Source organism: Amphibalanus amphitrite, unplaced genomic scaffold (assembly GCF_019059575.1).
Source record: "Amphibalanus amphitrite isolate SeventyFive unplaced genomic scaffold, NRLGWU_Aamphi_draft 000097F_arrow, whole genome shotgun sequence".
Lineage (NCBI taxonomy): Eukaryota > Metazoa > Arthropoda > Thecostraca > Balanomorpha > Balanidae > Amphibalanus > Amphibalanus amphitrite.
In genome coordinates, this window is record NW_024881592.1 from 819,952 (window position 1) to 847,092 (window position 27,141).

General features: G+C 48.0%; 1 protein-coding gene across 2 annotated transcripts in view; it reads left to right on the forward strand.

Moving 5' to 3' along the window:
* The window catches only part of LOC122380380, a 48,536-nt gene that overhangs the window by 16,753 nt on the left and 4,642 nt on the right, over positions 1-27,141 (forward strand). For both annotated transcript variants that reach the window (XM_043363497.1, XM_043363496.1), the window contains exons 14-34: positions 3,080-3,224; positions 3,643-3,767; positions 4,083-4,221; positions 4,714-4,787; positions 5,216-5,324; positions 5,758-5,927; positions 6,894-7,007; positions 7,219-7,312; positions 7,661-7,756; positions 8,147-8,483; positions 9,082-9,196; positions 9,718-9,835; positions 10,285-10,473; positions 11,024-11,168; positions 11,543-11,763; positions 12,153-12,234; positions 13,342-13,435; positions 13,840-13,972; positions 14,601-14,702; positions 15,224-15,391; positions 16,255-16,381. In XM_043363497.1, the coding sequence (XP_043219432.1) occupies positions 3,080-3,224; positions 3,643-3,767; positions 4,083-4,221; positions 4,714-4,787; positions 5,216-5,324; positions 5,758-5,927; positions 6,894-7,007; positions 7,219-7,312; positions 7,661-7,756; positions 8,147-8,483; positions 9,082-9,196; positions 9,718-9,835; positions 10,285-10,473; positions 11,024-11,168; positions 11,543-11,763; positions 12,153-12,234; positions 13,342-13,435; positions 13,840-13,972; positions 14,601-14,702; positions 15,224-15,391; positions 16,255-16,381 (2,897 nt within the window). The remainder of the gene's footprint in view (positions 1-3,079; positions 3,225-3,642; positions 3,768-4,082; positions 4,222-4,713; positions 4,788-5,215; positions 5,325-5,757; positions 5,928-6,893; positions 7,008-7,218; positions 7,313-7,660; positions 7,757-8,146; positions 8,484-9,081; positions 9,197-9,717; positions 9,836-10,284; positions 10,474-11,023; positions 11,169-11,542; positions 11,764-12,152; positions 12,235-13,341; positions 13,436-13,839; positions 13,973-14,600; positions 14,703-15,223; positions 15,392-16,254; positions 16,382-27,141) is intronic.

The window sequence follows — 27,141 nt, forward strand, 5'->3', positions numbered from 1 at the left end:
GCGCGTCGAATGATATACTCTTTGTTTGGATGAGGTCAACGTAGGGTGTTGACCAGGTCACGGTCAGGTCAGCGTCCCCAGGTCACGGCATTTGTCGAAGGAGGTCATGTCCCAATCATTCGATTCGGCAGGTCTTCGTGAGTCCATTGGTGGATTTCCCGACTCGCTAACTCAATTCGATCGGGAGTTATTCGATAGGCGTTATCACAAGTGTATTCGCGGCCATTGGGGCGCGTAATTCTTTTTTCCACCCAAAGGAAGGCGCTATACGGAGAATATCCCATTGCGTCATTGAAAAGTGACTTAAGGCCTGGCTACACTATGCGTTTTCTTCGTGCGTTTTTTGCGTGTTTGCGTGTTTTGCGTTATATCGTTCTAGAAAAAAGAGCGATATTACGTTTTTGTGATGTTTTTCACCTTAAATTCTAGTTAAATAAGAGTTATATTAGCTTTTGTATATAACCAAAGTAAAAATTATATTGTTTATAACATTTTTCCTAGAACGATATTACGCAAAACACGCAAACCTGCAAAAACGCACGCAGAAAACGCATAGTGTAGCCAGGCCTTTACACCTAGAGCCGATCAGCCGGCTGAGTGGTGTAGTGGATAGCGTACTCGCCTCATGGTTTGATAACTAGGGTTCGAATCCCGCTGCCGGCCGAAGTTTTTGGCGCGTTGTAGGTTAGGTTGTAGGTTTGTAGGTTGTAGGTTTGTAGGTTGTTAGGTCAGGTTAGGTTAGGTTATGTTAGTTTTTGTTTGGTTTGGTTACAAAGAAGCATCTTCGGGTACAGCGCCTTCCTTTGGTTGGAAAAAAGAAACACGCCATTGGGGCGACGTAAGAAAAGAAGAAAACAACTGACCCCAAGAACTTTAAATTATCAGTTAGCATGCACATTTTCCTTGATATGTAGAGAATTTACCATTAGGGGAAAGCGGGGCCAGTTGAACCACTTTTTATATATTGACATGCACAGCGAGATTTAGTTGTCATATCGAAAAATGCACAATGCCATTAAAAAATATGCTCTTTTGGCTTTATTTTAAGATATGTAAAATTATGTTTCATACATATTTTGCTGCCAAACGCAAGCTTATAAAACAGCTCTACGCCCGTTTCAAATGACCCCGATTCGAGGGTCAATTGAACCAGCCCATGGGGTCAATTGCACCTATCCTTAACAATGGGATGTTTTCCTCTTTAAGGCCACTTTATTAAGGAGATATTTTGTCCGGTTTACTTTTCTAAATGCTACATTCAATAGGTCGTTGAAAAGCTTAGAGTGCAAGGTTCCTCATAATAAGTGACATAAAGTACATAGACTATGGTAAAATGGGCGGATGAGAAAAAATGAGAAATATCTCAGGCTATAGTGTGCTTTCAAGCAAAAGGCTGGAGAAAAAGGGGTCAAAAATTGGGCTATTAAACTACTATTTCAGTTTAAAAGCTCATTTCAAAGGTGGACTATTTCCTTTAATGTTTACAGCCCCTGAACAATAACCATTGCAAGGGTCACCGGGGTCCATTGAAACGGCCTGTGGCCCTGTTTCAACTGACCCTCAGAGAAGCGTTTCAATTGACCCCATCCGCTCCCGCCATCTCGCACGCGCCGTAAAGCACATGTCAAACGAGCTGGAGGGACGGCATCATGCTGAATGAAGGGCCAAATAAGGTTTATTCCGGAGCCAGGAGTTCTTCTTTCAGCAAACAAAGGTATATGAGATATCACAAAATATTCATAAAAACGATTTCTCCCAAACGCCCCTCAAAAACACAAAAACAAGTGTCAAATCAAAATTACCGTCCGTTCGCCGCCCAAACGCCGTTGACAAAGGAAGTGGTCGAGCGCGGATGTGCAGTGGTGTCGGCAACGCCATATGTTGCATACTGTTAAAAATAAAGCCATGTTTCATCTGACCCCGTGTTTCAACCGGCCCCGCTCTCCCCTACTTGTTAGAGAAAATTGCATTTAAAATCTTCCATTTATGCTTTTTTCATCGTTTGCACAGTATGTTCTTTTACTAAGCTAGAAACACTAATTAGAAATAGTTCCCGCATCATCAAGAACAATAGGGAAGGCTTGAAGTGAATACAATAATCTAAACGGTTTTGTAATCCATGTGAAGACACTTCTAAAATTGCCTGTAGAAATATTAAAGGCAAAAGTTCAACTTTTTCACAAGACGGATGGCTATAAACCTATTCAACGTGTGACAACTCAGCCGGTATTTCGTCGCCTACAGCCCAGCTTTCCCTAGTGACCGATAGAGGCGCTGCTATCGATGTCCGCCCGTGCCGCCTAACGTGACGAAAAACTAATATGACCCACATGACATCATAAATGACGTCACGCAAGGTCAATATTGCAAAAGTGACGCATAGAACTTTGCAAGGAATGCATCAAATCACGATTCTGTGTGCTTGAGATAGTTGGAGATCGTTCCCGGTGCAAGAATAGCAGTTTTCATTTTCCCCCATTGACTTATAATGGTGAGGTCACGAAAATGACCTGACCTCATTTGACCTTTAGGAAAAAATCCGAGATATACAAGTTGTCAGACCCGTAATGGATACTAGATCCTGCAAGTTTCATTTCGCTGTGAAAGCTCCTCTGGCAGTGAGGGGGTTACGAAATTGCGACATCTGAAGACCGTGCAGATGTTCGCATATGCAGACGTCATAGGTCAGTGACCTGACCTGACCCGAACATGCAGTTTATGTCAAAAGATCCGGCTTCAATCAAAGGTCAGGTATGCCAAGTTTCAGCTGTCTATCGCCAGCTTGTTTGGAGCTATCGCGAAAAAATATGGGGGCGGCACCCGCCTCCCCCCCCCCCCCTCGGCCGGCGAGGGATAAAGTACTTTTTTAGCGATCGACCGCTTTTTGAGCGAATTATTAGCGAAAAACGAGGGAGCGTCCATCCGACCACTGCACCTACACGTGCGAGGGTGAAGATCAACCTGGGGCAGCAAGCTGTGAATGCCTGCTACCACGCTCGCACACTAAACGCTACAGGATTCTGCCCCGTCATGCGACTGACCAAGCTATACTGACAATGTTCACCTGCCCTCCCCACAGTCCAGGACCTGATGGAGGTGGAGATCCCGGTGCTCTCCTTCTGCCCGGAACATTACGACAACATCACGATCCAGATCTGCGCTGGACCGCTGCAGGGAGGCAAGGACTCCTGTCAGGGCGACAGCGGCGGACCGCTGCTCTGTAGGTGAGACAATGAGATAAAGACCCCCGAGGCAGGGAGGCAAGGACTCCTGTCAGGGCGACAGCGGCGGACCGCTGCTCTGTAGGTGAGACAATTACCTGGGCTACATATTTTGGTGCATAGTTCTGCGCGGCTTTGCAGTTTCGTAATTACAACGAACACGAGCTTGCTGCTTACTTTTTTCGCATTACTCTTTGTCAGGCAAACTTGTGTACATGAGCCAATGAAAAGACAATCAGTATGGTTATTTATCCTAGTCTCGTTACCAATAGGATAACACTATGTGACAAATGAGATGAATTCCGATGACCCTTGACTCCGTAACCGATCTCTGGCTACACTTAAACTGCCCCCTGGTTGTCCTAACACGGCAGCACAAACCATTGACCTGGCCCCTGACCTGACCTCTGACCTCCCGCAGCACGGGAGACGGTCACTGGACACAGTATGGCATCGTATCCCACGGACGGGGCTGCGCGCTGCCCAACTCCCCCGGGGTGTACACCAGGGTATCGTACTTTCTCCACTGGATTCTCCCCCTGATAGGTGAGTGGGGTGATTGTGTACACCAGGAGTCGCAATTATGATTACCACGTGTTACTAGAATCCTCGGCGGTCGACACTGTCTGGTCGAACCGGCGTTACACCGTGTTACCGTTACCCTTTCCCGTGATTGTGTTTGTATAATGTTTCCCAGCATTGTGGGCTCCGACCGGCTCCGGATTCCCCGTCCAGCGGTGTTACATTGTGTTACTCTGTGTTACTCGGTGTTACTATGTGTTTCCCCAGCGGTGGACACGGTCGGCTCTGACCGTTTCCCCGTCCAGCGGTGTTACCCTAAGTAACCCCATGTTTCCCCAGCGGTGGACACGGTCGGCTCTGACCGTTTCCCTGTCCAGCGCTGTACCACTCGTCTATGTCGTCTCCGCGGGGGGATGTGTCTCAAAGAGTCTCAGCTCTGCGACAAGCATGTGGACTGCCTCGACCTAGAGGATGAACGGTGAGTGAGGAGTGGGGAGTTTTTTATTAGCGGTATTGAGTCACCGATGCACCTATTGTCGCACAAAGGAGGGGTCAAGTGCCTCCCCTGACGCAGGAATGGCCTCTGTCATTAGATCACACGCACGCGCATCCGGATAACTATTTCTCCGTTCACACGATGGCCTCGACAAAGTAGGCGCTTCAGTTGGAGCCACAGATCCAATAAAACTAAGTCAACTCATCCATGCAGTGTCTTTTTCGTCAGCCCATTGGTATTTGTTTCGTTACGAAGCTAGCTCATATGATATGAGTAAAAAGTTTTGTTGACTTTTTTATATGACGGTTTTCCTTTCTATCAAATATCGCTAAAAATATGTCCCACTTATTTTAGTCTTTGTAACAAATTATACATCACTAAGCAAATGACACGATAATAGCGATGCTTTTATTCTCCGTTTGTTGCATTGCATTGCATTGATGAATCACGAGGTTCTCCCATTCCTTTTTCCAGGTTTTGCGGGCCGAACGGTGACGAAATTCTCCCAGTGAACAGACCGACAACGCCGACCACCACCACTACGCCGAGTAAGGAATAAGTTATAACTGATCTGGCAAAACCTTTAGCGGCATTTTCATAATAAAAATGGTCTCTTTAGTCATTAGTGTATGTATTTTCATTGCGCAATGGAGATTTCTGATGCGATGTATTATTTTGAGATGCAAATACACTAATATTTGTACTCTTGAGCATCAAATGAACATCTTCTCCGATTTTGTCATCGGTCATTATGTTTTGCATAGTGATTTTTTTTTCATCACACTCACTTCTTCAGTTGCCATTCAGGGTAGCTAATGGTCACTCTGGTGACGGCTGCTGGCGGTTATTAGTCTGTCGTTCAGCTGACACTGTCTCCGCTGACAGCCTGCTGCTGTCTCCAGTGACAGTCTGTTGTGTTGTCTCCAGCGAGACCTTGCTGTCTCCACTGAGACGCGGTCTCTGTCTCCTCCCACAGAGCCGTCTCCGTCTCCATCTCCGTCCCCGTCTCTCCCTTCGCCCGTCGGACCGCCTCCGTACAACGGATCGGCAGCGGGCTGTACGGACGACGAGTTCCAGTGTCTCAGGTGTGTTACAGGGATCTATATTAGGGCCCATAGTCAATACCCTATAACGGATCGGCAGTGGGCTATACTGTACTGACAACGAATTCCACTGTGTCAGGTATGTAAAAGGGCTATGCATTAGGTCAAATAGGTACTAACATAATGTTTATGCCGTGGGCTATATTTGTGATGCAATGTGAAATAGTTCAGCGGTTTTCAATGTAGCAGGTGATAATATAATGCATTTTGTGACTGTGTGAGCGAGTTTTCCTCTGAACAATAACAATTTGCACGTTTTGCACGGGTCAACTATTTCGCTTGGCGTCACAAACTACCTTTTTGGGCGACTTAAACACGCCAGTGGGGCTTATGTCTTCTTCGTTTTTTTGGACTTCCCACAGTGTCCTCCCATTCAATCACTAATTGCCACAATTTCCCCCCATTTCGCCACCAGTGTGTCTCAGTGCGTGCCGGCCTCCCAGCGGTGCGACACCCGGCCGCAGTGTGGGGACTACTCTGACGAGGCCTCCTGCTCTCTGCTCGATTACCTGGTGAAACACCACCCGGACAGGGTCTGTGACCGCCATATCGACCTGCCAGAGGCAGCCGACGAGGAGCTCTGCTGTGAGTTAATGTCGACCGTTAATATTTCAGCGTCAATATTTCAGCGCTAATATTTATCTGCTGAGTATTTCAGCGATTGCCGTCGCTGTCTCCGTCGTCGTTGCCGGTCGGAAGTATCGGTCGTCACTTGGGGGCATTTCATGCAATGCCTAGGCAACGAATATATGTACTCAGTTAATTTCGAACATATTTCAGCAATTGCCTAATGCCTGGTCTCCGCCTGCGCATTTCGTGAAGTAGCTTACATTTTCAGACGTTCGCTGTAACGCGCGTATATTTACGAAAGTTTCAGCATTTGCCAGCATTCCACGTAATTTAATTGAGTAGGAAAATACAAGTATATTTCATAAGACGGATACAGCACATTCGGGCGGACGCGTTTCCGCAGAGACTTTTCGATGCCCCTTCAAAAATAGAAAAGATACAAGTCTGATGAAATACGTCCACCCGAATATCTTGTATCCGTCTCATAATATTCCACGTAATGCTTAGCCATTTCATGAACAGCCGGATTTTTGCCGATGTTTACGATGCATACATGCACTAGCACATCTCGAATGATTTTGGTATGCTGGCGTACCACATCATACAATGTAATTGTAAATAACATGGGCTTGAGCTCGTATGCGTTCGATACGTGCTGAGAAGCAACGTTATTAATTACTTTTTTGCAGTTTAGAATGAAGTCAAATGTATTTCGCTAAGCACTGATCGAGGCTGCCTCGGTTTTCACTGACCTGCTCTCCGCTCGCTCCCAGGTCCGCCGGACGCCGGCCAGTTCCACTGTTCATATCGATTTGAACTGAGCCCCTGTCTACTGATACCCACCAGGTCCGCCGAACCCGTATCGGCTTGTACTGAGCCTCTGTCTACTGATACCCATTACCCACCAGGTCCGCCGTACGCCGGTCAGTTCTACTGTCCGTATCGGTTTGTAGTGACCCTCTGTCTACTGATACCCACCAGGTCCGCCGGATGCCGGTCAGTTCTACTGTCCGTACAGCCAGCGGAGTATCCCGCTGAAATGGTGCTGCGATCGCCAGGCCGACTGCGAGTTTGGCGAGGACGAGGCCAATTGCGGTGAGTTGGGAGTTAGACACTGGGAGTTACTGGAAGTTTGGCGAGGACGAAGTTTACTGCGGTCAGTTGGGAGTTAATTGAGTCATTGCGAGTTTGGCGTGGACGAGGCCAAGTGTGGTGAGTCAATAGTTAGGCACCGGGAGTTACTGCAAGTCTGCCCACGGGTTCGCATCAGTCACCCATTGTAATACTTTTGTTCCTTCTCTTTCAGTGGCGCTGGTGGACCAGAACTCGGGCGCGGTCGACCTGGACCGGCTCGGAAGACCGCTGAAGAGACGGACGGGGGTCGTGGCCATTAAATCCGAGTGAGTTATGTGAAACGCTGGGGATGTGTTGACTTGATGATAAGTGATGTGTATACGTTCTTGTAGTTTTGCACCATCTGTCGCTACTTCAGTTTTAACAAATTGGCAATAGTTATGCTTTCATTTAACTTTGCCCATATTCTACAAATTGAGCATTGCTTATCGATCCTTGCTTTGTATGGCCTAGTGGTTGATTTGTTACTCATTTATACCATTTCCAATGATTATCTTTATTGTAACTTTCCATAAAATTGTTTAACATTACTCCAATGCTGCCGCTAAGCCGACTGAACTGTTTTCTCGCTGGCACGTACGGCGTGCGGGTCTCATGTTCTTGTCATTCCCCAGTTACGCCTCTGGCGCCACGTGGTCTCCGATCTGCACAGAGTCCCACTCCTGGGTGCGGAGGTACTCTGACGTCATCTGTAACTACCTCCATCAGGGGTGGGTAAATCAACGAATTATATCTCCATTAGGGGTGGGCAGCTTAATATCCCCACCAGGGATGGGTAGCGAACCTAGCTTACAGAATCATTACCGTTATCTCCCGTACTAAAACTGTCACGTTTAAATCGGATGCCACTTCTGGTCAAATGTTTTTTTTTATAGTGTGACGCTTTCACTTCAATTGTCTTCTGTGATGATAACTCACCGTATAGAAATAGACACGTACCGTAAATAATACACTTGGCAATTGGCATTACATTTGGCATTACATTTGCATTTGGTTTCAATTGGCCTCACTCACCACTGATTTTTCTTTTTTACCTACATAAACGATTCGATCGTCATCGTCTAGCCTAGCACCGTCACCGTCTCACCGTCTCCCCACAGCGGCACAATTGTGGAGCGCAACGTACCGGTGGCGGCGGGTCTGCTGCAGCCCCGCTACCCCCTGGGACCTCCTCTGTACGACTGCGGGAGGGCCGAGCCCGGTAACCACGAAATCAGGAAGGAGAGCAACACTCCAGAGGCAGCAGGGGTGACGTATGAAGCAGACGCGGTGTTTGGAGGGCAGGCGTTTGAGGAGGACGCCGTGTTGTTTGGAGAGAGGAGCGCCGGAGCGGCTGAGGAGGGACGGAGGGTCGCCCGCGAGCTGAAAGGTGTCGGACTCAGCTCCTGGTCGGCGCATCCTCTGCTGGCTGTGCTACAGCAGCTGGATAAGGCACAGGTAAACACGGGGATAGGTGCTGATGTAGGGGCAGGAGGTTTAGAAATTCAGATGTGTTTGACTGATTGATGTTGGGGTACCAACACTCATGACCTTGGGGCAATGTAAAGATGGATTGGCTGCCTTTCATCTGTGTTATTGAACGGAAAATTGGTGAATGGTGGCATTGCAGTTATCTGATGCTTTTAGTTTGCAATACCTATGTTCAAAGATGTTTTAAAACGGGATTAAACTATGAATTAGATATTTCTTAACAATTGTGAGATAGCGTTGTTGGATGGATGCTGCCGTAAGAAATCAATTTATCATTTTTTAACTCGAGCATTTTTGAAGTATTTTTCCCACTCGGCTCGTAAGACCCTTCGGTAATTTTAATGCGGTGTGTTTGCATGTCCAGTTCCCACCCACTGTCGCTGTTTGACCGTGTGTCCCGCCCACCCAGCCGACCGGGTCCCAGCTCCCACCCACTGTCGCTGTTTGACCGTGTGTCCCACCCACCCAGCCGACCGGGTCCCAGCTCCCACCCACTGTCGCTGTTTGACCGTGTGCCCCACCCACCGAGTCTGTCGCTGTTTGACCGTGTGTCCCACCCACCCAGCCGGGCGGCCGGTCGGCCTGCACCGGCGTGCAGCTGACCTGTGGTGACCCGGAGCCCGTCTGTGGCCACCGGCCCGCCCTCAAACAGCTGAGGAACCTGGCCGGGCCCAGCTCAGGTCAGTGTAGAGCCCGTCCTCAAACAGCTGAGGAACCTGGCGAGGCCCAGCTCAGGTCATTGCACTAGAGAGGGATCAGGGACATGCTAACATTCATGAGGGTCAGCTGTTTTAGCTGAGCGGATTCAGGTCTCAAACAAACTGATGCAACTCTGATGAACCTCGCAGGCCTCATCTCTGGTCTGTAAGTGAGGGGACGTGGGTCCGGGAGCTCCACAGGTCTCAATTCAGGTCGGTGAGAAAAAATCAACGGCCAATTGAGAGGTCCAGTAATATTTATTGAAGCAATGCTGTGAATGTTGTTGTGAACAATGTAGAAGGCAATGTTGTAAGCGATGTTGTAAGCTGAAATGGGGTTGCAGATTGGTTGTGGTGTTGCAATGTAACAACACTTCGGAAAAGCTCGTTGCACCTAAAGCTTTCTTTGAGTGATAAGCAAATTGCTCTCCTCATGGCAACTGTAGTCAACCCCTCAGCATAGAACCTTTATCCGCAGAGTAACCCTTCGTTGACGTTTCCAGGTCGCGGAGTGTGGCCGATGTACGTCACCGTCTACGTCAACGGCGTGGAGGCCGGCGGAGGGACTCTGATCAGCGCCAGCTGGGTGATCCTCTCGCCGGAGGTGCTGGCCGGCATCAGGTCAGGTCACTGGAGGTGCAAGTTCAGCGCCATATCGATACCATTTGTCAGTGCCCGCATCGGTGAGAGCTAGATATGAGGTTGGGACTGCAGGTCCTGTCTCACGGGCCAGGGTCTCGTCACTAAAGCTGAAAAAATATTTGGAGGCAACTTGTACACTGCATTGGCCAATTACATACATAGACAGTGTGGTATTGAACATGAACATAAAACAAAATTTGGTTGCATATTTGTCTCATCCAACCCCTTCGCTCCGTTTCACAACCCCTCCACAGACTACATGTCGGTCCGCACGGGCCAATACCGGCAGATATATCGAACGCCCTCCGTTCTCCACTGAAAATATCCTGAGCTCCCTCGCATATTTTCACAGCGCCTCCACAGACTACGTCTCAGTCCGCGCTCTGGCCAGTGTCGTAAGATGCCCTATCTTCCTCTCTGTTCTACAGCCCCTCGACAGACTACGTCTCTGTCCGCGCCGGCCAGTACCGCCGTCAGCTGTTCACCACTGGTGACCAACAAACAGTGCGGGTCGACTTCCAGTCCCGGGACGGTCGGGTCACACTGCTCCATCTGAGCCGGCCGCTGGAGATCGGCGAGGACGTCTATCCAGCCTGTCTGCCGCCGGCAACAGCCAGGTGGGAACCGGGCTTTAGTGGGGATGGGGAGAGATGTAGGTACCCGGCCTGTCTGCCGCCGGGAACAGACGCGTGGGAACCGAGCTCTAGTGAAGATAAGCTCTCGCGTTGATAGCCGTGTCTGCTGCCCAAAACGGACAGGTCGTACCCGGGCTTTAGTGGAGGTATGATTGAGTAGGTACTTACCCAGTCTGTCTGCCGCCGAAAGCGTACAGGTGGGAACCGAGCCTTAGTGTGTTCACTAAAGACGTGCATACCGCCGGAGATGCCAGGTGGAAGCCATCCCTTACAGAGCCCGACTCGGGCGCTTCATTGGCTCTATAATATGGTCAGGTGCGAATCACGTCTTAGAAGAATACGACTCGGGGCGCTAATCGCGGTTACTTTTTTACAGTGCGTTCATAATCAAAGTACATATATCCTGATGTGGTGCGAGACACATGCGATGTTTTGCTGATATTCCATAATATGTTTTTACTTTAAGGCTACATTATCTTTCGTAACTTTTTATTGTTTTTTTTTTTGCATGGAACCCTGCCTTTCCCCACAGCGGCTCCCCGTCGCCGGACACGCTGCAGAAGTGTTACGCCGTCGGCTGGGACGGGGATGCGGTGACCAGCGTCAAACTCACCGTAAAGGAGGTGTGCCCCGAACACCACCTCTGCGTGATGCCCTCCACAGCGGCCAGCTGTAAGGTAAGGATAGAACAGGGTAGTGTAACGACCGTACGGCCGTACGGGGCAGGTGAAAACAAAGTGTGAAAGACAGGGACCATTCATTGTGTGCGTGCGTGCGTGCGTGTGTGTAAATAGTATAGTTGTGTAACGTCCGTAAGTTTGTGGGTGTAAATAGAAATAGGTGTACGAGATTACCTTTATATGTGAATACAAATAGGTGTGTAAGAACTAAGATGAGGACTCAAACCGCGCTAAACTGGAGTATGTATTGTAGCTCAATCATATGTCCACCATTTCCGACAGACGAGCGGTGTGTGGTCGGGCGCCATCTTGTGCCAGTCCTCTGGCCATCTGTCCCCTAGTTATTGCCTTGCTGTCCCCATTTCCGACAGACGAGCGGTGTGTGGTCGGGCGCCATCTTGTGCCAGTCGGCGGACCGTCTGTGGCACGCGATGGCCGTGTTCCGTGAGCAGGGCCCGCACTGTTTCCGCCGGCCGTCCAGCTGGCCGCGGCTGTCTCCGCACCACCTGCAGCGTCAGCTGACCTGTCTGAACATCTCGCTGACTGCGCCGCCAGAAATCGGAGAGATCTTCAGGGTCGAGCTCCTCGAGAGGTACGGAGGGAGGGTGCGGGATTCAGCTGCCACACGTACTGGAGCACGGAAATCTGAATGTCCTTTACAACAAGAGGTTTTGTATTGAGGTATCCACTTTGATCTCATTTTAAATATGAATGGAGCTTATTCACGTCACATTTTTGTTTATTACGAGTACCTACATTAGGAGTTGTAGGCAAAGAAATCGGTAACCTTACGGACTCGTGTATCCCTAGCATGTCAGCTGTTTGCAGCGAGGACTGATTGACACATCGTCGGATGCATGCTTGCCGGATGACACATGCATCGGTGTCGTTGCTGCTGCGGCCAGCGTTCTGAGTTTGCCGCACTTTGAGCTCGTTTTCATTGTCTGATTCCCTAACTGGCGTCTGTCTGTGTGTTGTCAGCTGCCCGCCGGCAGTGGCCATGTCGGAGCCGCTGTGTACTGGGCACCGGTGTCACCTGGGACAGTGTCTGCACCCCACCCAGGTGAGATAGTCTGGGACATTACATCCCACCCAGGTGAGATAGTCTCTGGGACATAACACCCCACATTACACCCCACATTACACCCCACTCAGGCGAGATATAGTCTGGGACAGTGTGTGCACCCCACCCCGGTGAGATAGTCTCTGGGACATTACACCCCACATACACCCACATTACACTCCACATTACACCCCACATTACACCCCACATTACACCCCACATTACACCCCACATTACACCCCACATTACACCCCACATTACACCCCACATTACACCCCACATTATACCCCACATTACACCCCATATTACGCTATACATTACACCCCACATTACACACCACACCGGTGTCAGCTGGGACAGTGTCTTCACCCGACCCAGGTGAGAAAGTCTGGGACGTTACACCCCACACAGGTGAGATAGTCTGGGACATTACACCCCGCATTCCACCCCACATTACACCCTGCATTACACCCCACATAACACCCCACAACGGTGTCAGCTGGGACAGTGTCTTCACCCGACTCAGGTGAGATAGTCTGCGACATTACACCCCACCCAGGTGAGATACCTAGTCTGGGACATTACACCCCACATACATCCACAATACACCCCAAATTACACCCCACACAGGTGAGATAGTCTGGGACATTACACCCCACATTACACCCACATTACACTCCACATTATACCCCGCCCAGGTGAGATAGTCTGCGACATTACACCCACATTACACCCCACCCAGGTGAGATAATGTGGGACGCTACACCCCACATCTGTACCTATCTTTTGGGCCTTGTCCCCATCCTTCACCAGTGAACCGATTTTCAAACGCTGGTAGTATGTGACTGACAAACACAGCGTTTGAGTAGAATGACTGTTGTCAACTTGTTCGTCTTATAAAGTCAGTATCTTACGTCTGTTCGTCTTATAAAGTCATTATCTTATGTCTGTTCGTCTTATAAAGTTATTATCTTACGTCTGTTCGTCTTATAAAGTCATTATCTTATGTTTGCTTTTTTATTTCATCGACAGGTAACGGCGTGCCCGCGTGTAATTCAGCCTTGGTCCTATGACGTCATCTAACATTTGTTTTCGTTCCTTCCACAGGTGTGTAACGGCGTGCCGGAGTGTGACGATGGCTCGGATGAGGTGGACTGCGACTTCAACATCACATCCTGTGACGTCACAGACGGGCAGTGCGGTCAGTAACTGACGTCATCACATTATTGTGACGTCACAGACAAACAGTGGTCACTGGACAGCTACGATGATGTCATTTGTCACCCACTCTATGATTTTGCGTATACGGGTGGTAAATCTGACACTCGCGATTTGACGTCAGGACTAGATGCAGTGTATCATGTAGCCTTTGTAAGCTATATCCTATGCGACCCCTTTGACCTCTGGCTGGCTCAGGTGTGCCCTGTGACCTCTGAATGACCTCTGCGACCTCACTTCTGACTGAGTTATGTGACCCCTATGACCTCAATGGTCTCTGACTGACTTATGTGACATCTGACTGACCCCTGTGACATCTGACTGACCCCTGTGTCCTCTGTGACCTCTGTGACCTTTGTGACCTCTGTGACCTCTGTGACCTCTCAGAGTGTGCCGAGGACCAGATCCAGTGCTCGGAGAGCGGCACCTGCTGGCACTACCGGGCGTTCTGTGACGGCCGCGCAGGCTGTCTGTCCGGTGCAGACGAGCCGGACGTCTGCACTTGCCGAGGCTTCCTCTGGTGAGATAGTAGTGGGAATAGTAGGGGTTCAGCTGTTGATATATCAGGGGAGGGAAATATCCACTAGTAAGCGTCCAGTGACGGATGGATTCCTCTGGTGGGAGGGTAGCGGAGGGGAGGACATCGGAGATATTCTGGACGGGGAGATATTCTGGACTTTGCAAGGCCTTTGATGGGATAGGGCGGAAGAGCAAGGTGGAAAAGAAAACGAGAATTCACGCAAGGAACTTTTGTTTTGGCTGGGTACGAGGTTACTGATCAGCACTGAACACTATAAGAAAGGCTTCAAGGATGGTTTTGATGTCAGTGTCACGGCAAATGCATTTGCCGTGACATGATAACGAGAAGGCAAACATACCACATTTGTTTGCATTACATGCATCCCTTCTTCGACCAGTCTTCTCTTTCCCGTTCAGACATCGGCTTCGGCCATTTCTGGCCTCATATAACTATTCCATTTGTATCCACCTATGTACGCCGTTTGTACTCCATGTATGTGCGTTTACACTTATCCAGTGTTAATGCCCTTCGTTGTTCACCCCTCCATAGAGAATGGCAGCCCCGGAACTGACCTCTGGCCTGACTGTAACCCCTCCCCTGCATCCCCTCCCATCCCCTCCCCTCTCAGGCTGGCGGCTCCGGAGCTCATTTGTGACCGAAAGGTGGACTGTAAGACCGGGGATGACGAGTTCGACTGCCAGTACGAGGTCGACCAGTTCCGGTGCTATAGGTGGGTCGGTGCTAACAGTGCTATGTGCTAATACGAGGTCGACCAGTTCCAGTGCTATAGGTGGGTCGGTGCTGACAGTTATATGTGCTAATTTTGGGTGCTATGGGTGTCCGGTGTTTATATTGGTTGCTATAGGGAAGTCAGTGACAGTGCTAACAGTGGAATGTGCTAATACGAGATCAGCCAGTTTCCATGCTATCAGAATGTTGGTGCTAACAATGTTGTGTACTAATACGAGGTGGATCAGTTTCCATGCTACTAAAAAGTATGTGCTGGCAATGACTAGTGCTAATGGACATTCATGGGCTTCTTGGATCATACGCTCTTGCTCTGTAGGCTGTCATTTTTGTTACCGCAGCCATATTACCGCAGGCATAAACCGTGGGAATCCCAGTCAAAGGTAACTATGCTAACCACCATAATGACTGTAACGGTAACGTTAATAGCAACGTTAATAGCGTGAAAGTGAGCGTCCCAGCTGTGCGCCGTCCCCTGCTGACGTCATATATGTGACGTCACAGGGACGCCACGGTGCACCTGATTGAGCGCTCGCAGGTGTGTGACGTCACGTACCAGTGCGCCGGTGGTGAGGACGAGGAGCACTGTCTGTGTCTTCTGGAACACCTGCCGCCGCTCACCCCCGATCACACCGGCAAACTGAGCTTCAACGTGTCCGAGAACCACTTCGGGTGAGCAGAGGGAGAGGGGAGGGAGGGGGAGGGGGAGGGAGGGAGAGAGAGAGAGAGGAGAGAGAGAGAGAGAGAGAGAGAGAGAGAGAGAGAGAGAGAGAGAGAGAGAGAGAGAGAGAGAGAGAGAGAGAGAGAGAGAGAGAGAGAGAGAGAGAGAGAGAGAGAGAGAGAGAGAGAGAGAGAGAGAGAGAGAGAGAGAGAGAGAGAGAGAGAAAGAGAGAAGGGGACCGGGAATGGAACAGCTGGGCAAGATAGGGAGGTAAGGTGGCTATAACAGAAGGTGCTAAGTAACTGAAAATATAAAATAAGGGGTGTCTGAGCCATGAGATTTCAAAACCCTTTTGAGGGGTATTTGGAGAATGTGAAGAATGAGAAGAGGTTGTACTAATAATAAACATGACTTGAAAAAAAAAAACACCAGGAATGAGAGACGTTTGAAGTCTGCATGATGCCATGATGCCTATTCCACTATCATTCTGACCTCTACCTGGCTTTTGTGCGACATTTAGCTAGTATCTGATACCCAACTGACTCCTGTGACCCGTGTTCTGCCCCTCTGGCTTGCCTCTGTCTACCCTTGTGTGACCCCTGCGTGACTTCTGTCTGACCCCTGTTTGACCCCTGTTTGACCCCTGTCTTACCCCTGTCTTACCCCTGTCTGACCCCTGTCTGACCCCTGTCTGACCCCTGCCTGGCCCCTGCCTGACCGCTCCGTGACCCCTATCTGACCCCTATCTGACCCCTGTCTTACCCCTCTGTGACCCCACAGCGGCACCCCGTTGTGATGCCTCCGGCCATCTTCTGGTCCGTGTTCTCTCTGTGACCTCTCTATGACCTCTGTGACCGGGCTCTGTGACCCTCAGCGCGCCCCGCTGTGATGCCTCTGGCCATCTTCTAGTCCGTGTGCGTGGACGATGGGTCGCCGTCCCTCAGGGAATGTGGAACGAGCAGAAATCGCGCCAGGTGTGCGCCAAACTCGGCTATAGAGAGGTGGGTGAGACAGACGGAAGGTATTACCGTATTACCATGGTAACCAGTACGTGTGGGCTAGACAAAAGGGTTTGGCCAATTACTGGTATGTACAGGTCTCGCGGGTTTTAGCGGTAGGTCGTTCGGCGAGCGGGAGGGCAACCAGTTCCGCCTCTGTATCGGTGACCATTTGCTCCGCCCAGTTACTCGCGAGCGCGTACTACGGCACATAGTAAAGTGGGGAGGGAAGAGTTATAGTGGCAGCCTGCGTAGAGGCTAAAATCGGTTTCTATCGTCTGGGCCGGCGACACGGCATGCGGTCAGGGGACGGGGAAAGGTCAGAGGTCACTCACAATGTGCAGTACCGCATCCCGTCCTCTCTGCGTGCTGACCAGCGCACGACCTCGGCCGTTGGCCAATCGGCATTGAAGGGTCAAGGTCACCCGTAGCCAGCGGGCGGGGTAGGCCGGCATCGTGCCGATTCATAGGCAGTCGTCAAAAGTTTTAGTCGAGGTCGGGAGACGACTGTAATGTTTATCTTGGGAACAGTTCTGTCATTTAACCCGCGCCCCCTTAGGGTCTCCCGAGCGTCGGTCCCATTGGGGGGGAGCATTTTGCCCCCCCCCCCCCTAAGATCTCGAGAACCACGCAAAATAACAACAAGCAGCAAACGGTGTTGGATGGCCCCAACGAGGAACTACCTTTTGGCTCAATTTCATTGACCTCGGTCAAACCGATGACGTCACAGGTCAGGTCAAATGTCGAATTTTCACCGTTTACAGGCAATTTCAAGAAATGTGTTGTAAAATCGAGTAAAATGCATGCCATTCATCGATAAGGAATCAATGAATGACAATTTTCGATGGGGCATTGTTCGTCAAACACATATTGTGCTATTTGGGGTCACTGATACCAAGTCAGGTCACAAAGGTCAGGTCACTGAAGGTCACAATATGAAGATAACTATTATGCGATGCATGTTTTCTGGTCCATTTTACATGACAAATGCGATTATGTGGGTCAGGCAACCTTTGGGGCCAGTTTAGGTTATGTTCTGGTGAAGGTCAGGTAAAGGTCAGGTCAAATAAGGTCAAATTTCTAATTTGATATTTTTGCATGAAATGAGTATCGATTCGATCCAGCTCGTCACGGGGAGTCTAATGGTCGTCTTTGTTTTGCGTTATGTGGTCTAGAATTGCTAAAAATTGAGTTAAAAAATTGACGTCATCAATTTTGAACAGCTTTTTCGCTATAACCAGGCCAAAAAGAGGTATCGATCTACAATTTGTTATGTAGCTCGAAGAGAGCAGGGACTATCATATATATTCCGTTTTTTAACTCGAAAAACTTTTTTTGTTATTTCATACCAATTTTTTTTTAATTTGGGGGGTCAAAAGCTCAAAAGTTTGAAAATCACAGATTGCAGTTTTGTAGCACCGTCTTTTCTACACGATCAGATAGAGAGATTGGAAATTGCTTGTTAACTGTAGCTTTTGTGAGCGTTTCAATATTTAATGTTTTTTGCTCATTTTTGCTCGAACATGACCTCAGTTCGACCTCAATAACTCCTGACCTAAGGTAACCTAAGACTTGAAGTTGTGTGTGAAGGTGTCAAATTGATGCCCGGGAAGCTATTGAAAATTTGGCGGGGCTGCGCGCCGCCGTTTTCCTGCTATTCAGGAAAATACACATTACACAGGGGCTATATTGCCAACCCCCAACGGGACGAGGGTTGACCGTGACCTGCTGAGGCTGGAGGTTGTTTCAAAACAAAGTTTTGTGTTCTGCCGCACTATATTTCCAAAACTTTGTCACAATACTGACCAAGAAATATGTTGCATGAATGAAATTGCAGTATTATCAAAAAGGAAACTAGGCGTAAAAGTTTAAGTAACATCACTGTATGCTTATTTTTGCGTTATTTTTAGAACAAAATCGATGTAAGCCACTAAAAAGCAAAACATAACATTGTTTGTATAGGAATATGCCATTACTCGCACCCATACCGGCGTTTTCGCAGGCGCTAACGTTTGGGCGGGGATGGATCAGACCCCACAGTTGATCGGCTTTTGATCAAACTAGAGCTTCTTGAAAAGAAGGAGCATGTTGCACGTGACGAGAGGAAGCCGATGATACCCAATTTATAGATAATTGGTCATTCGTTGATCATAGGTCATACGTTGACCTTCCAAGTCAGTTTAATAACCCAATATTCGGAAGGGTCTAGACCTGCCTGGAAGTTTTTGTCGTGAGCTTTTATGAAGCTTTCGGTATAAGATAGAGAGAGAGAGAGAGAGAGAGAGAGAGAGAGAGAGAGGGAGAGAGAGAGAGAGAGAGAGAGAGAGAGAGAGAGAGAGAGAGAGAGAGAGAGAGAGAGAGAGAGAGACAGACAGACAGACAGAGAGAGAGAGAGAGACAGACAGACAGAGAGAGAGAGACAGAGAGAGAGAGACAGAGAGAGAGAGAGAGAGAGAGAGAGAGAGAGAGAGAGAGAGAGAGAGAGAGAGAGAGAGAGAGAGAGAGAGAGAGAGAGAGAGAGTGAGTGAGAGACGAGAGAGAGAGCGAGAGCGAGAGCGAGAGCGAGAGCGAGAGCGAGAGCGAGAGCGAGAGCGAGAAAGAGAGAAAGAGAGAAAGAGAGAAAGAGAGAAAGAGAGAAAGAGAGAAGAGAGAGAAGAGAGAGAGAGAGAGAAGAGAGAGAGAGAGAGAAATTAGCCTTTTTAGAAAACGGTCGGTAAATATAGGTATTAAGCGACAATGCACGGATTTAAAATGAACGTTCATCCTTCTCACAGCTAGCCTGTTCAACGTGTTTCCAGTTCCATCGCTAGTGACCTCGCCTTTAGGCCATGTGACCGGAAACCGGCCTAGCTAAACAGCAGATATTCTATGGGCGCGGTCCGCGGAAACCTTGAAAATTGGCTGTGCCGCATTGCCATTCCTAGTGGTTTTAAACCTGGCTAGATTGGCTCCATGCGCTCCGCAGATCGGCAAATTTGTAGTTAAGCAGCCCTGAAGGCACTGGCCGAGTTGCTCCGCTGGTCCCGGCCAAATAAGACACAAGGGACCAAACACAATTTCACATGTTGCGGACGTTTCTAATCTTAAGTCTAGAAACGAACGGTTAATGAGACCTGACTCGCCGAATTTTGGGCTATAATGGGCTCTATGTAGAAACTGGTCACAGACCAAAGATCATTTTGGTCAAGGTCATGAAATTTTCAGGGTAGGTGTAAACTTTCAATTGCAGATGGCCTGAACTTATCCGACTCCTGACCGCATGGGTATTTATTTACTTATGGTGAGAAAAATAACTCACGGCACTGAAAGCTTCGCTGCTATCCGCCACTTTAAACGCAAGTTATTCAGGAAAACCAAGGAGAGGGGTTCATTTTATCACCCCTAATAAGAAGAAGGGTTTCCATTAAAAGAAAACGGTAACATCGATAAAAAACATCTCCTGTATATTTCTCAATTTAATGTGGTGAGTTTTCCGTAATGTTAATAAATGCTTATTAGGTAAACAATATTGTAAGTTGACATGGCACGTCATTTCCATTCTATTTTATCCCGTTCGTTCTAGCCCCTCTCGCCTGCCGCCCCCCCCCCCCCCCACACCACCACCACTACCACCACACCGGCTAAGTTGGCTGAGGCGAGGCTGGCGGAGGCGAGCGCCTTCCCTCCCTTCATGCCAAACAGCGCCTGGCTGTCGTGACCTCTGGCCTCACCGCCCGAAGGCTCGTCCGCTGTCCAAGGACGCCCTGCGCGGGCCGCAGTGATAGCCTCTGCCGCGTCCCGCCTCTATCCACCGTTCACCACGCGCTGGATTCATTCATGCCTCTGTGTTTCAGCGTCCTACCCGTTGGGTGGCACCACTGTAGTCATAGGCGACTGCAGGGAAGCCGCGGTCAGAATGCCCCAAACGGCGAATTTTGATGTTTTCTTTTAATTTCTCCGAAACTAGCCGGCATACGATCAAACCTTTTTCCATGATCATGGAAGGGAGCTATACGAATAAATAGGTCACATCTTCAAGCCTACAAAGCTGAAGACCAAAAAGATATAGCCGGAAAGGCAAAACCTACGCTTAAAACCCGCGGGACCTGTACCTAAATGAGCACGAGTTTTCAGGTTTTGCCAACCTTGCGATGTTCTAGTCAAATAGTAAAAGAGTTAACCCTCGCACGACCAGGCCATTTCTCATAACCCGCGACCTGGTGGGGGGGGGGGGCTATTTTTTGCCCCCCCCCCTCCAGACTTTTCGATATATCTCCAGAACCGCTGCGCCGACGATCGTCACCAAACTTTCAGTACCCTCCCGGACATCAATTTTACACATTGTGACCAAAAGTTTTCCAAAGGCTATGATAGGTTGGCCGGAAATGACGTCAGAGTGACGTCATGTTCTGCCGTTTTCGACCCAAAAAAGGGTTTGGCGGGAAGAGCTGTCAGGCCTATAGCTTTGCAAATACAGAAAAATGATTAAGACATAAAAGATTTAGAATGAACAGGGCTACAAAACTGCTATCTCGGATTTTTGAAATTTTTGGATTTTGACCCCCAAAAATCAAAAAATATTTTTTTTGGATATAATAATCGAAAAATCCAAAAAGTTTTTTGAATTTCGCAAAAACCGGAATATATGTGATAGTCCTTACCGTCTTCCATCCACATAACAAATTTGAGATTGATACCTCTCTTTTTGGCGAAGTTATAGCGAAAAAACTGTTCAAAATTGATGACGTCAAATTTTCAAACTCAATTTTTAGCAATTCTAGACCCCGTAGCGCAAAACAAAGACCACCATTAGACTCCCCGTGACGAGCTGCATCGAATCATTACCCATTTTATGCAAAACTATCAACTTTAAAATTTGACCTTTTTTGGCCTGACCTTGACCTGACCTTGACCTGCACTTCGCCAGAAAGTGACCTAAGCCGTACCTGATAGTCTTATAACCAACACCATTGAGTTGGAAATGAAAAATTGGCCATAAAACATGCATCACACAACCTTAGTAAAGTTGGGCTCATGTGACCTGACCCGTGACCCTTGGTGACCTGACCTGTGACCTGACCTGGTATTGTCAGTGACCTCTAATAGCAACATATCTACTAGGCAACTGACGCCCTATCGCTGATTCTCGACAAAATGCGTTTTCCTCGGTGTTATAGCGCATACCCTAGAAGACCCGTGAACGGTGAAACATTTCATCTTTGACCTGACCTGTGACGTCATCGGTGACCCTGAGGTCAATGAAATTTGGTTTCCTTCGACAAATTTGACAGGCCTTTCGAACGCCGTTTGAATTTTGCGGATCCGTCCAGTAGTTTCGGAGATACGAGGGGGGGGGGGGCAAAAAATAGCCCCCCCCCCCCCCACCAGGGCCCGATTCCACCAAGTGAATATATTCCATTACGGCGGCGTACATATTCACTTTTGGCATATTACGACATATTCAGTTTCACCAAACTCCGTACAGGGATACTTATTCAAGACAAAGACAAAGTATGACTGCATAATTCCGTCGTTTTCTGGCATACTATTACATTTGAGGTACCTCTGGTACGCCGATCTGCTTTTTCAACAGCTGTTTGCCGAGTTTGCTGGCATTGAAAGTATGCTACTTTTTGTGGCATACTTTGAGAAACAGCTTGGCATACATCAATTTTTTGTATGATAATGTTACAAATTTAATGACTTCGTCGATGCAACGTATGATAAAACATGCCACAGGCTACGCAAGAAGTTTTTGATGTCATAATGGTTATTTCTTGCTGGATATATAGGGTATCGTGTGTCAGGGCTTATATTGAAATTAAACCCCAGAACAGCTATTTTTATAAGGCTTATCTCATCGTGGCATCACTGCGATTAAAATCACCCCATCATGCAGAAACACAACAGGGAATTCCTTTTTTTCATTCGCATTCCCGATTACATTGAGTTTTCCACTTAAAAAAAAACGACAGTTCACATTGTATTTTGATAACACAAAAGGCCAAAAGCGTTTCAAATCTTTCTCACCGTGATTATTACACCGTGCTCTTTATACAGCGCTTTACCCAGGGGTGGATTTTTATATTAAGTTGGGGTTGCACGTGCAACCCCAACTTTGAATTGTGCAACCCCAACATCGGTTTGTGCAACCCCAACTTTACAACTGAAATAAATCGGCGGGCGACTCGAATGGCGCCGCCCCCATAACCCTGAGCCATCCCAAAACTCTATGCCACCCGTTGACTTGGCACCATCTTTCAAAAGAGTCCTACCCACCCCTCAACTATCTAGTGTAGTTGCCGCCTCCTCAGACCTCAAATATAGGTGCCGCCCCCTCTAAGTGTAGGCGCTGCCGCCTCAAGTGCAAATGCCATCGTCGCCCCCTCTAAGGTAAGTACTACCCTCCTCTCAAGAGCTTGAGCTGTCACAAGGCCGTACAGAGCTGTCGGACATGCAAAAATGACCAGTTAAAAAATCGTGGATTTCGATTCCTGGTGCGCCGCTCACCGCTCAGTGGGGAGTGGGGGTGGTACCCAGTGGAGGTCGCAGGGGGGCATCAGGGCCATGCCCCCCCAAAGACAAATCAGGGGCCATCATATAATTTGCCCCCTTAAGCAACCGATGGGCCCCGATGGGCGTAGGGGCCCTGGCTCTTACCCGATTGTCACGAGGCTCAAGAAACCAACGCCACGTATTATGTAACAGCCCTCATACCTGTCTTTGAGTATCCTGACTTCTGAGGGCGCTTCAGTGGCCTTCAAGGGCCCACCTTGACCGATGAGGGCCCATATCAACCTCTCAGGGCCCTCCACTGGCCCTTGAGGGCCCTAAAGCGGCATCAGGAGTCCCCCAACCGGCCTTTGAGGGCCCCACACTGATCTCTTGATGGCCTCATTTCTATCTCTGGGGTTCATGACTGACCTTTGGGTGCCGGTCATTAAGAGCCCGCATCGACCTCTGAGGGCCTCAAACTGGCCTTTGAGGGCCCTGTATTGGTCTCGAGGGCTCCCAAACTGGTCTCTGGGGGTCCACACCTCTAATGGCCTCAATTCTTTTTCTGGGGGCCCAAGACTGGCCTTTGGGTGTCCCCGAGGGCCCGTACTGACTTCTGAAGGTCCGATGCCGGTCTCTAAGGGTCCACATCGGCCTCTGAGGGCCCTATACTGACCTCTGGGGTCCAACACCGACCCATGCTGGTCTTTTAGGGCCCCACACTGACCTCTGAGGGCTCCACGCTGGCCTGTAAAATACCACACCGGCATGTGAGGGCCCACGTGAGGGCCCCATAGCAGTCACACTTTACGACGTTCTAACAGGTCCCGATTTTCCCGACTTTTTGGTCATTGACCTGACCTGCAAGGTCAACCAATGACCTAGGACCTTAAAATTAGGTATCATCGGCTTCCTCTCGTCACGGGCAACACGCTCGTTTTTTCCGCGAAGCTCTAGCTCGATCAGGGGCGAAACGGCAAGGGGGGGTCCAACGGACCCCCCCCCCCTTATACGTTCGCGGCTGGAAAAACACCAATACGGGCGAGGGTTAAGCTAACACACCGCCCCCCAGCGAGGGTCTACAGGGGCCCCTTTGCCAATTCGCCCCCCCCCCCCCACGCCAAGTTTACGACCGTACCTGGTGGCGCCCACTTCCGGACTATTGCGCCCCTCGGAACCGCTTTGGGCGCCCTTTCAGGGCTGTGCAACCCCAATAAAAAACAAATAAATCCACCCCTGGCTTTACCGAAGAGAAAGTAGGCGAGGGCTACTAAATAGCTGGCGAGGGCGAGAGGAAGGACTGAAGTCCAGTCCAGCAACGCCTTGATTGACATGCCCAGCATGTTGCATCACAAGTCACAACGCGTTTACATTCGTTTTCATCGCCCACTTTTGCTATTTCTTTGCAGTACCCATATGCTGTCCAATGTCCATATTTTTTTTTGTGTTGTGGCCAAATGATTCAATTTATCACCGGCTTCCCGCTTCCGTTCAGGTTTAGTCTGCCGAATGATTCCGAAATATTCTCCATATTTGAAGTCGTCGGTAGACCCTTCGATTATTTAAAAAACTTGATACAAGTAATATTTCAGATAACTTGTCGGCTAGTCGGCCGTGCTCCTTGCTATCGTCAGTGATCGGTAGTTAGATATAAGATAGGTGCCTCAAGTAATGCCATTTCTTGTTCGACTTTATTTATATTTGCTTTGAACCACTCCAGAATTGCGTAGAAGATGTGAACAAATATTGAAGCAATATCTAATGAGAAGTAGCTTGGAAGAAAAAATTAATATCAATTCAAAATCCAATAAAACCCACACACGCCAGTAACGTCAACTGTGCTGCGCGGCTTGCTGCCGATTGTTTACATTTTTGGCTTTGGAATGTCATGCTCCCAGCAAAAATCAAGAGCATTATTAGCAATATTTGTTTAGGTACTTCCTCTTGTATGATCAGCAAATTTAATTCTTATTAGTGTAGCTAGAAATTTTTTCCATAATATTGTATATCTGAGCATTTAAGCTCGTCGACTTTAAATACGGAAAAATATAGTGACTGCATGTCCCCGACAAGAAAAGATATATGCATGCGCGCCGGTGGCTCTCAAAGTACGTAAAGCGGGCGTATTGAATATATTCCTGTGGCGAAACCGAATAGTATTATCGTCGTACTTTGTCGGTGTACTTTTCCAAAGTACACCAAGAATATATTCACTTGGTGAAATCGGGCCCAGGTCGCGTTATGAACAGACCCCACTGGGCCCGATTTCACCAAGTGAATATATTCTTGGTGTACTTTGGAAAAGTACACCGACAAAGTACGACAACAATACTATTCTGTTTCACCACAGGAATATATTCACTACGCCCGCTTTACGTAGTTTGAGAGCCACCGGCGCGCATGCATACATCTTGTCGGGGACATGCATTCACTATGTATATTTTTCCGTATTTAAAGTCGACGAGCTTAAATGCTCAGATATACAATATTATGAAAAAAAAAATTCTGGCTACGCTAATAAGAATTAAATTTGCTGATCATACAAGAGGAAGTGTCTAAGGAAATATCCGGTTGTTTTTCAATAGAAAAACACAATTCTAACGAATAGTGTTTGTCTTTTCAAACAACCTGCGGTTATTGCTAATAATGCTCTTGATTTTTGCTCGGAGCATGACATTCCAAAGCCAAAATTGTAAACAATCGGCAGCAAGCCGCGCGGCACAGTTGAAGTTACTGGCGTGTGTGGGTTTTATTGGATTTTTAATTAATATTAATTTTTTTCTTCCAAGTTACTTCTCATTAAATATTGCTTTAATATTTGTTCACATCTTCTACGCAATTCTGGAGTGGTTTAGAGCAAATATAAATAAAGCCGAACAAGAAATGGCATTACTTGAGGCACCTATCTAACTACCGATCACTGATGGTAGCAAGGAGCACGGCCGACTAGCCGACAAGTTATCTGAAATATTACCTGAATCAAGTTTTTAAATAATCGAAGGGTCTACCGACGACTTCAAATATGGAGAATATTTCGGAATCATTCTCTGAACCTAAACGGAAGCGGGAAGCCGGTGATAAATTGAATCATTTGGCCACAACACAAAAGAAATAAGGACATTGGACAGCATATGGATACTGCAAAGAAATAGTAAAAGTGGGCGATGAAAACGAATGTAATGAAGCGTTGTGACTTGTGATGCAACATGCTGGGCATGTCAATCAAGGCGTTGCTAGACTGGACTTCAGTTCTTCCTCTCGCCCTCGCCAGCTATTTACTTGCTCTTCGGTAAAACGCTGTATAAAGAGCACGGTGTAATAATCACGGTGAGAAAGATTTGAAACGCTTTTGGCCTTTTGTGTTATCAAAATACAATGTGAACTGTCGTTTTTTGGAAGTGGAAAACTCAATAATGTAATCGGGAATGCGAATGAAAAAGGGAATTCCCTGTTGTGTTTCTGCATGATGGGGTGATTTTAATCGCAGTGATGCCACGATGAGATAAGCCTTATAAAAATAGCTGTTTTGGGGTTTAATTTCAATATAAGCCCTGACACACGATACCCTATATATCCAGCAAGAAATAACCATTATGACCTCTAAAACTTTTTGCGTAGCCAGTGGCATGTTTTTATCATACGTTGCATCGATGAAGTCATTAAATTTGTAACATTATCATACAAAAAAATTGATGTATGCCAAGCTGTTTCTCAAAGTATGCCACAAAAAGTAGCATACTTTCAATGCCAGCAAACTCGGCAAACAGCTGTTGAAAAAGCAGATCGGCGTACCAGAAGTACCTCAAACGTAATAGTATGCCAAAAAACGACGGACTTCTGCAGTCATACTTTGTCTTTGTCTTGAATAAGTATCCCTGTACGGAGTTTGGTGAAACTGAATATGTCATAATATGCCAAAAGTGAATATGTACGCCGCCGTAATGGAATATATTCACTTGGTGAAATCGGGCCGGCGCGGGATAACACGAACGACCAGGGCCCGATTTAACCAAGTGAATATATTCCATTACGGCGGCGTACATATTCACTTTTGGCATATTATGACCACTGAACTCTAATATTCAGTTTCACCAAACTCCGTACAGGGATACTTATTCAAGACAAAGACAAAGTATGACTGCATAAGTCCGTCGTTTTCTGGCATACCATTACATTTGAGGTACCTCTGGTACGCCGATCTGCTTTTTCAACAGCTGTTTGCCGAGTTTGCTGGCATTGAAAGTATGCTACTTTTTGTGGCATACTTTGAGAAACAGCTTGGCATACAT